At 42.9% G+C, this 16149-nt stretch overlaps 1 protein-coding gene across 1 annotated transcript in view; it reads right to left on the minus strand.

The window, feature by feature from the left end:
* The window catches only part of lekr1 (leucine, glutamate and lysine rich 1), a 151391-nt gene that overhangs the window by 59714 nt on the left and 75528 nt on the right, over positions 1-16149 (minus strand). Inside the window, exon 6 of the mRNA XM_042296439.1 lies at positions 9165-9246. Within this exon, the coding sequence (XP_042152373.1) occupies positions 9165-9246 (82 nt within the window). The remainder of the gene's footprint in view (positions 1-9164; positions 9247-16149) is intronic.

Consider the following 16149-nt stretch of genomic DNA (forward strand, 5'->3'; position numbering starts at 1 on the left):
AGACGAGTCTCCTTCCTGAGCGGTATGACGTCTGCGTGGTCCCATGGTGTTTATACTTGAGCACTATTGTTTGTACAGATGGATGTGGTAACTTCAGGCATTTGAATATTGCTCCCAACGATGAACCAGATTTGTGGAAGTCTACAATTGTTTTTCTGAGATCTTGGCTGATTTCTTTAGATTTTCCCATGATGTCAAACAAAGAGGCACTGAGTTTGAAGGTAGGCCTTGAAATACATCCACAGGTACATCTCCAATTGACTCAACTTATGTCAATTATCCTATCAGAAGCTTCTAAAGCCATGAGATCATTATCTGGAATTTTCCAAGCTGTTTAAAGGTACAGTCAATTTAGTGTATGTAAACTTCTGACCCACTGGAATTGTGAAACAGTGAATTTTCAGTGAAATAATCTGTCTAGGTATACAATTGTTGGAAAAATTACTTGTGTCATGCACAAAGTAGATGTCCTAACCGACTTGCCAAAACTATAGTTTGTTAACAAGAAACCGGTTTCAATGACTCCAACCTAAGTGTATGTAAACTTCCGACTTCAACTGTTCGTGTTTGTGTCCTCAGCCGTAGCTTTGGGGTGAGCTGCAAAAAGCCATGTGTACGGTAGCCCTGTCCTCAGCCGTAGCTTTGGGGTGAGCTGCAGAAAGCCATGTGTCAGGTAGCCCTGTCAGGTAGCCCTGTCCTTTAGCTCAGCGCCGACTCTTTTGTTTGGGGAAGCAGTCCCGGAACATATTCTAGTCAGTGCTAGCAAAGAAGTCTTGTAGCATAGCCTCCGAAACAGAGGGCCATTTCTTTACGGAGCGCTTCACGAGTACTTCCTGTTTGAGCTTCTCGTTGTAAACAGGAAGCAGGAGTATGTATAGAGTCATGATCTGATTTGCCGAAGGGGGAGTGGGGGGTACTTTGTATGCTTGGTTATGGGTAGAGTAACAGTGATCTAGGACTTTATCACCAAAAGTGGCAAAGGAAACATGTGGATTGATGTTGGGTATTATATGTTTTTATGACGCGGAAATAAAATCACCGGCAACAAGGAAAGCAGCCTCCGGGTGCATGGTTTCCTGCTTGTTTATAGCCTCGTACAGTTCGTTAACTGCCAGCTTGTGATTTGTACTGTAATATCCTGAGGTGGAATATATATACAGCAGTCAACAGATGAAAACTCTCTTGGGTGGTAGAAGGGTTGGCATTTGACCAAATCAAATCAAATCACATTTCTATTGGTCAAATACACACGGTTAGCAGATGTTAATGCAAGTGTAGTGAAATGCTTGTGCTTCTAGTTCCGACAGTGCGGTATATCTAACAAGTAATCTAACAATTCCACAATGACTACTTTATACACACAAATGTAAAGGGATGGAATAAGAATATGTACATGTAAATATATGGATGAGCGATGGCCGTGCGGCATAGGCAAGATGCAATAGATGGTATAAAATACAGTATATACATATGAGATGAGTAATGTAAGATATGTAAACATTATTAAAGTGTCATTATTTAAAGTGACTAGTGATCCATTTATTAAAGTGGCCAATGATTTGAGTCCGTATGTAGGCTGCAGCCTCTCAGAGTTAGTGATGGATGTTTAACAGTCTGATGGCTTTGAGACCGTCAGGTATTACAAGACAGGTGAACAATGGGTCTAGACTTGCACTGAGCTAGAGTCAGCAAACCATTTGCTGTTGATGAAGAGGCATACCCCTCTCCCTCGATTTCCCTGAATCCAATGTCCTGTCTGCTTGGTGGTTGGAGAATCCATCGACTTGGATGGCCATGGGGGATATCTTGTCTGAAAGCCATGTATCAGAAAAGCTGAGAATATTGCAGTTACAAGAGTCCCGTTGACAGCCAATCCGTGATCGGAGGGCATCCATCTTATTATCAAGTGACTGCACGTTGGCCAATAGAATAGAGGGAAGAGGTGGCCAGTTTAACCATCACCTGAATCTCCCCAGGTCTCCTCCTCTCCTGGCTCTTCTTCGCCTGCGTTTCCTATTGGATAGCCGGAAAACTGGGTCGGAATTACACAAAGAGCCCAGGGCAGATGAGTCAAAGTCGAAGTTGAAGCCAGCATTGAGGTTAGTAACTGCCGATCTGATGTTAAAAAGTTCTTGTCGATCATTAAAAAAAAGAAACGCCCAACAAAAAATAGAAAAGTTGGGTCCATTCAGAACGGCACCATCTTCCCATACAGAAATCTGTGAGTAGGAACACAAAGTCATGATGTCCCAGTCACAACTCTTTGATGAGAGGTCAACATTATAACCAGAGGATCAGTAGACAGATTCCTGTTTAGGTTAACTACTGATCTCAACACATGGTTTAGACAGTGTCTTGGTAATGCTAACTACTGATCTCAATACATGGTTTAGACAGTGTCTTGGTAATGCTAACTACTGATCTCAATACATGGTTTAGACAGTGTCTTGGTAATGCTAACTACTGATCTCAATACATGGTTTAGACAGTGTCTTGGTAATGCTAACTACTGATCTCAATACATGGTTTAGACAGTGTCTTGGTAATGCTAACTACTGATCTCAACACATGGTTCAGCATTGAGGAGGACACTCACACTTCAGCTTAGATCTAACAACTACAGCTATTCCCACATCAACTACTGTAGACCAGAGTTATAGTTTGGACATGAGGAAGAAAAACAGATCTAGGAGGAGCCAGTAGTCTCCAGGGATACGGTAGCTATATGTCTGTAACATGTGCTTGGGTCGCGTGCAACGCCACACATCCCCTTCATCCTCTGGTCTTTACTCTGATCCCTGGGCTCTATGGACACGCACATTCCACAGACACAAACTCTGGGAATAAACACAAACTTCTCGTTCCCGAGTGGAGGTACAGGGTTGATTATTAGTGGGACTTGCAAGGTTTAGACAGCAAACGTCCCATTCTAAATCTTTTTTTTTTTTTTTTTTTTTCTTTTGAATTTTAACACTTTTTATCCCCAATTTCGTGGTATCCAATTGTTTTAGTAGCTACTATCTTGTCTCATCGCTACAACTCCCGTACGGGCTCGGGAGAGACGAAGGTTGAAAGTCATGCGTCCTCCGACACACAACCCAACCGCACTGCTTCTTAACACAGCGCGCATCCAACCCGGAAGCCAGCCGCACCAATGGTCATATGTAGGGGTACAGCAGCGAAAGACAGGGAGGAAACAGAGAGGAGGAAACACCGTGTACCTGGCAACCTTGGCTAGCGCGCACTGCGCCCGGCCCGCCACAGGAGTCGCTGGTGCGCGATGAGACAAGGATATCCCTACCGGCTAACCCGGACGACGCTAGGCCAATTGTGCGTCGCCCCACGGACCTCCCGGTTGCGGCCGGTTACGACAGAGCCTGGGCGCGAACCCAGGGTCTCTGGTGGCACAGCTAATGTTGAAGTACAGCGCCCTTAACCACTGCGCCACCCGGGAGTCCTCCATTCTAAATCTTTGTCATACTTCTATTTTTTTTTTTTTAATTAAAGCTACTCGTTATACACCGTTTAAGCTAGAAACGTCATGCAAACTTTAAACCGTGCAGATCGGCCTTGAATAGTGTGCTTTGATACAACTTTTGGATGTCTTTTATACCTTTTAAACTATTAAGACCTCTGTCCTTATTTTTGTCCTCCATACACTTCCATAGGATTTCCTCAGCATTCTAAAGGGCCCATTGTGGCATCAATGCCTCTCAACATTCTAATCAGCTACTTTGACCACTTTGCCAACAACTTAGACAAACAGTTAGAGCGTATGAAATCTTCTACTTCTCTGCTATTCAAATCTGAAATCGGAAGCCAATATATATTCTACCAATCAAACGATATAGCTGTTTTACTAACCACATCAATGACATTCCATTTCCTGCCGTTTTTAACCACTTTTCCAAAAGGTTTGACAGAAAGTTAGAGCATCCTCTATTTCTCTGCTTTTCAAATCTGAGATCAGAACAGTAAAAATATATATTCCACCAACCAAGCATCAAGCTGTTTTCGTAACCCATCACCTGCTTCCGTTCAGGATGCGGTAAGTCATGTCAGAAGCTTGCAGATTCATTACTTAACAACAACAGCTGCAAATTCCAATAAAATGACATCACACTTTGAAGTTCGTCGTCTTAACAACACTATCATTAATCTAACATAAGTTTTGTGGGTCATAATGCAGTATTTATTTAGTTTCATAGCATATTTCTCACACTGGCTTTAGCCACTGAGAGAGCAGGCATGCTAAGGGGAGTTGCCTGGCAACATGTGCCTCGAAGGGAGACAACGTCCTCATAGCGCAAAAACTTCCCATGATTTGTGAATCTGTTCAGACCGAACAGCTAGCGTGACAGCTAAAAACAGCCCAAAGTAATACGGTTGATATAGTAATTATTATACTACATTTCATTTGGAATATATTTAACTCATATGCATACGTTGATACTGTACTCTATATCATCTACTGCATCCTTATGTAATACATGTATCACTAGCCACTTTAACTATGCCACGTGGTTTACATACTTATCTCATATGTATATACTGTACTCGATATCATCTACTGTATCTTGCCTATGCTGCTCTGTACCATCACTCATTCATATATCCTTATGTACATATTCTTTATCCCCTTACACTGTGTATAAGACAGTAGTTTTTTTTTTTTTTTTTTTTTTTGGAATTGTTAGTTAGATTACTTGCTCGTTATTACTGCATTGTCGGAACTAGAAGCACAAGCATTTCGCTACACTCGCATTAACATCTGCTAACCATGTGTATGTGACAAATAAAATTTGATTTGATTTTTGATTTGATAACTGTTTTGTTTAACACTTTTGAAACATCTTCAAATACCAGTATTTTAAAATAGGTAAAGCAAAGTCCCACAATTTTATTTCAGGTAAAATTACAATCAAGTTAACCCATGCGCACACACACACACACACACACACACACACACTCCTCATGCAGTGGTGCATTAGCGTGGAGTCAGGTTAGTTCTGCACGCGAGGTGGGAGCGTCGCTCATCATTCTGACGGAGTGTCATTCCCAGAGTCAGTCTGACAGGGAACTCCGCTCCCCCTCTGTCATATAACATCTCAGGGCTGAGGAACAAGCACTGCCACAGCAGAGACATGACAGCTCCAAACCACATATACACGCAAGCACACACAAAGACACACAAAAAATGCACACACACACACACACACGGTGCAAATGATTTGGAAGTCAGGAGTGGTCATATGTAGGGGTACAGCAGCGAAAGACAGGAACAGAGAAGAGGAATGTAAGAGGAGGGAGATGGCATTAGTGGAATAAAGAGCGGTTTATCTTGAGACTGTCAGGTCTTGATGATCAGGGCGGGCTGATATTTACCACATTAAAATCATTCCTGTATGCCGTGCGGGTGAGCCCATGTGCGCCCGTGACTGGGTGGGTTGTTCTGTAGTTGCTTAGTTCAAATCAAATCAAACTTAATTTGTTACATGCGCCGAATACAACAAGCGTGGACCTAACTGCGAAATACTTACTTCCTTACAACAGTGCAGTTCAAGAAGAGTTAAGAAAATATATTCCAAATAAACTAAAGTAAAAAAGAACAATGATAACAGGAACACAATAACATAACAACAACGAGGCTATATACAGGGGGTACCGGTACAGAGTCAGTGTGCGGGGGTACAGTTTCGAGGTAATTTGTACATGTAGGTAGGGGTGAAGCTTCTATGCATAGATAATAAACAGCAGTGTACAAAACAAATGGAGGGGGGCCATTTGATTAATTGTTCAGTCTTATGGCTCTGACACCACCTATTATAATCAGTTGAAGTCAGAAGTTTACATACACCTCAGCCAAATACATGTAAACTGATTTTTCACAATCCCTGACATTTAATCCTAGTAAAAATTCCCTGTCTAGGATCACCACTTTATTTTAAGAATGTGAAATATCAGAATAATAGTAGAGAGAATGATTTATTTCAGCTTTTTCTTTTCACATTCCCAGGGGGTCAGAAGTTTACATACACTCAATTAGTATTTGGTAACATTGCCTTTAAATAGTTTAACTTGCGTCAAACGTTTTGGGTAGCCTTCCACAAGCTTCCCACAATAAGTTGGGTGAATTTGGTCCCATTTCTCCTGACAGGGCTCGTGTGACTGAGTCAGGTTTGTAGGCCACCTGGCTCCACACGCCTTTTCAGTTCTGCCCTCAATTTCAGTAGGGTTCAAATCAAATCAAATCAAATTTTATTTGTCACATACACATGGTTAGCAGATGTTAATGCGAGTGTAGCGAAATGCTTGTGCTTCTAGTTCCGACAATGCAGTAATAACCAACAAGTAATCTAACTAACAATTCCAAAAAAACTACTGTCTTATACACAGTGTCAGGGGATAAAGGATATGTACATAAGGATATATGAATGAGTGATGGTACAGAGCAGCATAGGCAAGATACAGTAGATGATATCGAGTACAGTATATACATATGAGATGAGTATGTAAACCAAGTGGCATAGTTAAAGTGGCTAGTGATACGTGTATTACATAAGGATGCAGTCGATGATATAGAGTACAGTATCAACGTATGCATATGAGATGAACAATGTAGGGTAAGTAACATTATATAAGGTAGCATTGTTTAAAGTGGCTAGTGATATATTTACATCATTTGAGGTCAGGGCTTTGTGAAAGCCACTCCAATACCTTAACTTTGTTGTCCTTAAGCCATTTTGCCACAATTTTGGAAGTATGCTTGGGGTCATTGTACATTTGGAAGACCCATTTGCAACCAAGCTTTAAACTTCCCGACTGATGTCTTGAGATGTTGCTTCAATATATCCACATAATTTTCCACCCTCATGATGCCATCTATTTTGTGAAGTGCACCAGTCCCTCCTGCAGCAAAGCACCCCCAAATATGATGCTGCCACCCCCGTGCTTCACAGTTAGGATGGTGTTCTTTGGCTTGCAAGCCTCCCCCTTTTACCTCCAAAGAGACATGGTCTGGTTGAGACACAGAGAGACAGCTGCTGGTCTGGTTGAGACTCAGAGAGACAGCTGCTGGTCTGGTTGAGACACAGCGAGACAGCTGCTGGTCTGGTTGAGACACAGAGAGACAGCTGCTGGTCTGGTTGAGACACAGCGAGACAGCTGCTGGTCTGGCTGAGACACAGAGAGACAGCTGCTGGTCTGGTTGAGACACAGAGAGACAGCTGCTGGTCTGGTTGAGACACAGCGAGACAGCTGCTGGTCTGGCTGAGACACAGAGAGACAGCTGCTGGTCTGGTTGAGACACAGAGAGACAGCTGCTGGTCTGGTTGAGACACAGCGAGACAGCTGCTGGTCTGGCTGAGACACAGAGAGACAGCTGCTGGTCTGGTTGAGACACAGAGAGAGAGCTGCTGGTCTGGTTGAGACACAGAGAGACAGCTGCTGGTCTGGTTGAGACACAGAGAGACAGCTGCTGGTCTGGTTGAGACACAGAGAGACAGCTGCTGGTCTGGTTGAGACACAGAGAGACAGCTGCTGGTCTGGTTGAGACACAGAGAGACAGCTGCTGGTTGAGACACACAGGAGGCATACGAGAGGCAGAGAGTTTGAAGTGTGTGAAGTATGGTGCCTGGTTGGTCCAACCCATCATGACTAGTATAACTCTAAAGCTGCCGTTACACGACGCAACTTGTACGCAATCTGAGTTACTTGCAAATGAGTTGCTTATTGATTGCTTAGTGAAACACACTGCAACTAATCAGTAACTCATCTAAAACCTGGTTAGATCCAGTTGAAACTTTGCAACTTTGTGATACTAGTTGCAAGCAACAGCCAATCAAAACAAACACTTTCGTCACATGATCCATTTGAAGGTTCAGAATATCGACCCAGTTGTCATGTCAACACAGCTGTCAGTGCTGCCCAGCACAACCCGCGATCAACAATGACAGAACAGGAGATGTATGCAAATTATTATACATGGTTTAGCAGTCAATACATTTCATTTCGAAAGGGAACTCAAACCTCTCCCTAACCAATTTCAACTGAAATTGTCCACGATGAACTACGCTAGCTAACTTAGTTTGTTGCTAGCTTGGTTAGCTTGTTGGTGCTGCTGATGTTTGCAATGTCATTTTGGCTAGCTAGCTAAATTGTACAGGCTACATTTTTTCTATATCCGTGCTACAATAAACAAACAGTTGGATAAACAAATAATTAGTGAAACCACGATGTAATGCAGCAGATGACATGGGATGAGTTTAGAATTCTCAAACAAGCAGCTTCACTTTGATTGGCTGTTGCATGCGATTTCAATTGCATTTGAGTTGCTTCATGTAACAGCAAAATAACTTTTTTACTTTTATTTTTTACTTATCTATTTTTTAATTAACACTTTTTGTTTTCTTAAAAACCTCTTAAAGCATTGTTGGTTAAGGGCTTGTAAGTAAGCATTTCACTGTAAGGTCTACTACACCTGTTGTATTCGGCGCATGTGACAAATACAATTTGATTTGATATGATCACTTGCAACTGTAACTCAAATTGTGTGAGAGTTGCTTTGTGTAACCCCAGCCTGAGGACATGTGTAATGTCATAGTGTTTGTACGTGTCTGGGTGATGTCATGTGGTGTTTGATATTTTATTAGGATCCCCATTAGCTGTTGCGAAAGCAGTTTCAACACCTGCATTGCTTGCTGTTTGGGGTTTTAGGCTGGGTTTCTGTACAGCACTTTGAGATATCAGCTGATGTACGAAGGGCTATATAAATACATTTGATTTGATTTGGTCCGTTATGCAGAAAGTGTGTTTCCTGAATCCTATGACAGTGCTGTGATTGGTTGGGAGACAGGAACTGTAAATCCAAGGCTGACTCTGACCTGCTCTATACCACCACAGCACATTCCATATTCCAACTGCCTCACAGGAGGGAGTGTTTATTTGGCTGTTTGCATGTGTTCATGATGTATTTGTCTGCGTGTGTGTGTGCGTGTGTGTGTGTGTGTGTGTGTGTGTGTGTGTGTGTGTGTGTGTGTGTGTGTGTGTGTGTGTGTGTGTGTGTGTGTGTGTGTGTGTGTGTGTGTGTGTGTGTGTGTGTGTGTGTGTGTGTGTGTGTGTAAATGCCTCGCATGCAAGTATGTCTCTATGGCATATCTACTTACATGAGTTTCTGCTCCACGTTCTCTCTCTCCGTCCTGATCCTCTGGAGTTCGACACACACACTCCTCAGCTCCTCCCTGAGCACTGTGGGAGGAAAAGAGAGAGTGAGAGAGAGATGGGGAAGAGATAACTCTACACCCAGGAACGGGGGAAAGAGACGGAGATAGAATGAGAGAGTCATCTATCACTTCAGCACCCAGAAACCTGAAGCCTAAAAGACTGAGGAAACCATCCACTCTGTCTGGCTTCTGGAGACAGAAAGAAAACAACGGTACGAAAGGGAAACATGAGTGTGCTTCAAAAGAAGTGAGAAGAAGAGAAGAGCAAGACGGATAAGGAGAGAAAGAGAGAGAGAGAGTGAGGGGGAGATATGGAGAGAGGGAGAAAAGGAAAGAGGGGGGAGAAGAGCGAGAGGGATAAGGAGAGAAAGAGAGAGAGAGAGGAGGGGAGATATGGAGAGAGGGAGAAAAGGAAAGAGGGGGAGAAGAGCGAGAGGGATAAGGAGAGAAAGAGAGAGAGAGTGAGGGGGAGATATGGAGGAGGGAGAAAAGGAAAGAGGGGGAGAAGAGCGAGAGGGATAAGGAGAGAAAGAGAGAGAGAGTGAGGGGGAGATATGGAGGGGGGAGAAAAGGAAAGAGGGGGAGAAGAGCGAGAGGGATAAGGAGAGAAAGAGAGAGAGAGTGAGGGGGTGGATATGGAGGGAGGGAGAAAAGGAAAGAGGGGGAGAAGAGCGAGAGGGATAAGGAGAGAAAAAGAGGGGAGATATGGAGAGAGGGAGAAAAGGAAAGAGGGGGAGAAGATAAGGAGGGAGGAGAAGAGTGAGGGGAGATATGGAGGAGGGAGAAAAGGAAAGAGGGGGGAGAAGAGCGAGAGGGATAAGGAGAGAAAGAGAGAGAGAGAGAGTGAGGGGGAGATATGGAGGGAGGGAGAAAAGGAAAGAGGGGGAGAAGAGCGAGAGGGATAAGGAGAAAAGAGAGAGGATATGGAGGGAGGGAGAAAGGAAAGAGGGGGAGAAGAGCGAGAGGGATAAGGAGAGAAAGAGAGAGAGAGAGGGGGAGATATGGAGGGAGGGAGAGAAAAGGAAAGAGGGGGAGAAGAGCGAGAGGGATAAGGAAAGAGAAGAGAGGGGGAGATATGGAGGGAGGGAGAAAAGGAAAGAGGGGGAGAAGAGCGAGAGGGATAAGAGAGAAAGAGAGAGAGAGAGTGAGGGGAGATATGGAGGGAGGGAGAAAAGGAAGGATGGGGGAGAAGAGCAAGAGGGATAAGGAGAGAAAGAGAGAGAGAGTGAGGGGGAGATATGGAGGGAGGGAGAAAAGGAAGGAGGGGGGAGAAGAGGAAGGTAGAGAAATGATAGAAAGGGTAGAAGTTGAAATGTATTTTATTTTTGTCTGTCAGGTCAACGTCAATAGGGATATTCGGATCCTTTTGAGAAGTGTAATTTGACAGAAGTTTAACATTCTGTCATAAAGAGCACATGTTCAAATGAATAAAAAACACATTTTCCCATCTCAAGAGGGTAAAAAAAGAAGAAGACTATAATAGGTGCCTATTAAGTGCCCCAAAAAGTAAAAGTAAAAGGATTGACAATTTCATCTTAAAATCAGCCATTAATCCCCTGGAAGCTTGTTGTGTGCAACAAGGAGTGGCAATTGACCCTTTGCTAGCCCCGCCCCCTTGGTTACTGTTGCAACCTCCAACAGCATTTTCCCGGGAAGCCCAATACCCCCATCAACCACTGGCTAAATCCCCTCACAATCATGGGTGGATTGGCCAGAAGGGACACCTTTTATTGGGGTGGGCTGGTCAGGTCAAAATCGACAAAAAAACAACAACCATTTTTTAGTATTTTATTATTTAAAAAACGCGGCCTCCATTTTTTTTTTTTTATAACTTTTGCGCAATTTCTCTTTTTGTCATAATAATCTATATTGGCTTGACCAGTGGGAAACGGCCGGCAGACATACCAAGCTGCTAAATGTCTGAAATGAACAGACTTATTTGCTAAACGTTCTGGTTCTTCTGGTCTGAGTGCTGCAGAGGACAGTGGTCCAGTCGAGGTAGGAAGAAAACAGAGAAAGATACACTCACGCACACTAACACAGATCATGTAGCCTACTGCAGCCGGTTAAGCCTAATATTTAGCCTGTATATTGTATGAAAAAGTAAGCTAATTAGGGAAGAGGGGGAACATTTAGACACCAGTCTACTTGCAATATAGCCTAACAGGTCGTTAGATTTGCTTTTCTAACACATACACTATATATACAAACGTATATGGACACCCCTTCAAATTAGTGTATAAAATCGATGCCCACAGCCATTCAATCTCCATAGAAAACAATGGCAGATTAATGGCCTTACTAAAGAGCTCAGTGACTTTCAACGTGGCAACGTCATAGGATGCCACCTTTCCAATAGGTCAGTTCATCAAATGTCTGCCCTGCTAGAGCTGCATCGGTCTACTGTGCTGTTATTGTGAAGTGCAAACGTCTAGGAGCAACAACGGCTCAGCCGCAAAGTGGTAGGCCACATATGCTCAAAGAACAGGACCGTCTAGTGCTGAAGCACGTAGCGAGTAAAAATCAAATGTCCTTAGTTGTAACACTCACTACCGAGTTCCAAACTGCTTCTGGAAGCAACCATCTGGCAGTACAACAGACGAATCTGGGGTTTGGTGGATGCCAGGAGAATGCTACCTGCCCCAATACATAGTGCCAACAGTAAAGTTTGGTGTAGTAGGAATAATGGTCTGTGGCTGTTTTTCATGGTTAGGGCTAGGTCCCTTAGTTCCAGTTAGGGTTGCACATTTTGGGGAATATTCAGAGGTGGAAACTTTCTGTGGGAATTAGCGGGAATATATGGCAATTAAGGGGAAAATATGGGAATTAACGGAAATATATGCAAATTAATATTAATTCCATTTAAATGTAGATGTTTTTTTGCATTGGATATATTTACCATATCATGTGGAGACAGAAACATAAACCTGTAACCTCATCATAAGTAGAGATTACAAATTATTAAATCCTTCCAATAGAAATAATCAATTTAAAAAATGACTGACAAATTTAACTTTAATTAAATGAGTTGACTCTTCACATGAGATGATTTCACTGAACAACAAAAGAAAGGGAATATTGAATGATCCCCAATGATCCATCACATCTCCCAAAAACATTTTCAACATACACCTGTAAAATGATAGTCCAGAAACTAAAGCTTTGGTTGTCTTCCTCTCAGGCTTCCATGTCTTCTCCCTGGACCTCCTCAATGTCCACCTCTTGAACATCAGACTCTGAGGCCTCATCTTCACTGTCACCTTCCAACCTTGTTGAGGATGGCTCGTTGTCAGGCTCAAAAAGCCTTGAATTTGCCCGGATGGACACCAATTTTTCAACCCTTGTATTTGTCAGCCTGTTGCGTGTTTTGGTGTGTGTGTTCCCAAACAAGGACCAGTTGCACTCTGAGGCGGCTGATGTTGGTGGGATTTGGACGGTGATGGAGGCAACAGGGGAAAGAGCCTCAGATCCACAAAGTCCCTTCCACCAGATGGCTGTTGAGATATGTTGGCACGACTGCCATATTGCATCTCCATCCCAAAGCCTTTGCCTGGAAGTGTACTTCGCCAGACTGCCAAGAACCTTGCCCTCCTCCAGAACAAGGTGGCGAGACACGGTAGTGATGACACCATAGGCCTTGTTGATCTCTGCACCAGACAGGATGCTCTTGCCAGAATACTTGCTGTCCAACATGTACGCTGCGGCGTGTATGGTCTTCAGGCTTTTAATGTATTTCAGAACTGCAGTTTCCTCTGCTTGGAGCAACAGTGAAGTGGGCAGAGCAGTACGGATTCCTTCTCTTACATCTGCAAGCAGAGCCTGAACATCAGACAGGATGGCATAGTCTCCCTCAATCCGTGCAATGGCTACTGCTATAGGTTTCAGGAGTTTCAGACTGCTTACCACTCTCTCCCAAAATACATAATCCAGGAGGATCTCTTGGGGCTGTCCATATCGGCAGACTGTGATATGGCCATTTCTTGGAGAGACTTCTTCCACACCAGGAGACTGTCAAACATGATGACAACACCACCCCAACGGGTGTTGCTGGGCAGCTTCAATGTGGTGCTCTTATTCTTCTCACTTTGCTTGGTGAGGTAGATTGCTGCTATAACTTGAAGACCCTTCACATACCTAACCATTTACTTGGCTCCATTGTTTTCAGTGCCATGATGTCCTTGAGGAGCAGATTCAATGCATGAGCAGCACAGCCAGTGAGTCTGATGTGAGGGTAGGACTCCTCCACTTTAGACCAAGCAGCCTTCATGTTCGCAGCATTGTCTGTCACCAGTGGAAATACCTTCTGCGGTCCAAGGTCATTGATGACTGCATTCAGCTCATCTGCAATGTAGAGTCTGTTGTGTCTGTTGTCCCTTGTGTCTATGCTCATGTAGAATACTGGTTGAGGAGTGGAGATGATGTAGTTAATTATTCCTTGCCCACGAGCATTCGACCATCCATCAGAGATGATTGCAATACAGTCTGCTTTCTCTATGATTTTCTTGACCTTCACTTGAACTCTGTTGAACTCCGCATTCAGCAAATGAGAAGATAAAGCATGTCTGGTTGGAGGGGTGTATGCTGGGCGAAGACATTCAAAGTCTGATTCCAGGAGGACTATGAGCTGTTGCTATCAATAAGGTGTCTGATTCATCATTTTCACCTCAAATAGAAGTAGAGGGACTTTTGTCAGAGGTTGCTTGTTGTGAGGGCTGAGGGAACTTTATGCACTTGACCAGATGATTCTGCATCTTTGTTGCATTCTTCACATATGATTTGGCACAGTATTTGCAAATGTACACAGCTTTTCCTTCTACATTAGCTACAGTGAAATGTCTCCACACATCAGATAGTGCCCATGGCATTTTCCTGTACAGATTAGAAGAAAAACATGTAAAAAACCAACAAAAACAAATCCATGTACAGATTAATAGTTAAGCAGTTAGATTAAACAACTCCTTTGTAAGATAAATGTTTTAAAATGAAACATGTATGGAAACAGGTGAAATAACACTTAGTTAGCAGACTCAAGCAAGCTAAAACCCACATGGTAGCAAAAACTAACTAGCAGAAATTGTTAACAAGTTAGAAATGATTTAAACACACTTTTCTGTAGGCTACTATTTACTAGTTAACAAAAAATAATGTATGCCGTATAAAATATATTCACCCCACCCAGTATTGTAATCAAAACTTACCAGAAAGCATGTAGTCCTTGGCTCAGACAGTGTAGTAGTGTGGGTTTAATAGCATCTCATTAGTGTGCAAGATCTTGAGAATCAGCTGTACATGTGATGGAAGAATGCACTGCACATGTGATGGAAGAATGCATGCAGAGGGTTGCAATTCCATTGAATTGGGGATAGTTTAACCAAAATGTGCCACAAGACCTAGAATTGCCTTATGTGTATCCCACAAAAAAAGGTTCACTATTATAAGCTAACTGTTTTAATGAATTTAAGCAAAATTCTCCAAATTCCAGGGCTTAACTTCCCATGGAAAATTTCCGGAAAAATTATTTCTGAACCTTTGCAACGCTAGTTCCAGTGAAAGGAAATCTTAACGCTACAGCAATGACATTCTAGACCATTCTGTGCATCCAACTTTGTGGCAACACTTTGGGGAAGGCCCTTTCCTGTTTCAGCATGACAATGACCCCGTGCATAAAGTAGGAGGTCCATACAGAAATTATTTTTCAAGATCAGTGTGGAGAAACTTGACTGGCCTGCACAGAGCCCTGACCTCAACCCCATCGAACACCTTTGGAATGAATTGGAACTGTTAAATCATCCTAATGAATCTGTGATGTTGGGGGCTGACTGTGTATTTTAAAGGGTTTTATCAATGCTTCTAAATCTCTGTCTCTCTTCAGCCCAGTGAAGGTTTGTGAATTGTAGCAGAGAGGAACAATCACGTATTTGCCCCCTCATTGGCTAGAGTGGTCCCACCTGATCTCGCCTCCTCCCACCCGCCTTCCATCTTTGAGGACATGTATTTCCATTGTTAGACCAGGGAGTTTGGCAACATAATAGCTCACGTTTGACTGTAGTGACTAGGGACTCTGGTGTAGGATTACATTACATGAACACCACCATTGGAGGCTGGAATGTCTCATCTAAAATGTAATTCGCTCATCGGAGGGCCCATCACTGCTTGCTTCAAAAGCTGGAAATCTGTCTGCAATTTGTGCCATTATTCTATGACAAACACAGATGATTTCATATTGAATTCAATAGATGAAAACAGAGAGAGAGGAAGAGAGACTCTGACACAGTTCCTTAATGTTTTGGCTGTATACAAAGCCTAATATTACACACAGCTAATTGAGCAGGGCGGAACACGACGTGCACTATAACTCAGAGGAGGAAGGGGAGGACCACCCTCCTCAATGAATTTCATAAAAATTCTAATTGTAAAACATTGAAAAAGTTATGAAACTATACGAAATATATTCACGTTTTATTGTATTCTGCATTGTTGGGAAGGGCTGTAAAGTAAGCAATTCACTGTTAGTCTACACCTGTTACGAAGCATCTGACAATTAAAACTGTATTTGATTTGATATTATGTTTGTAGTGTAGCTAACCACTAAATGACTCACGGTCAGCATGCAGTCAAAGCTGGAACCACTTTTGCAGATAACTAGTGCTCTCAAATCGTATCCTGATGTCGACAGCAGATGGGCATTGTATTCATAACATTGCTAACTTAGATAGCTGACATACGTTTTGAGAAAACAAGTTATATTAGGTGGATAGCTAGCTAGCATTAGCAACGTTTGGTGGTAAATGAGACAGAGCTAGCTAAGCTGAGCTAGCAGACAATGTAGCAAAAGTATAATTTCGGATTTAAATAAATCATCCATCAATAGGCTCTGCATTTCAGGAATCACAGTAGCAAGTACTCCTGGTGCACTGTTCAATTATTT

This window comes from Oncorhynchus tshawytscha, linkage group LG13, assembly GCF_018296145.1.
Source record: "Oncorhynchus tshawytscha isolate Ot180627B linkage group LG13, Otsh_v2.0, whole genome shotgun sequence".
NCBI lineage: Eukaryota > Metazoa > Chordata > Actinopteri > Salmoniformes > Salmonidae > Oncorhynchus > Oncorhynchus tshawytscha.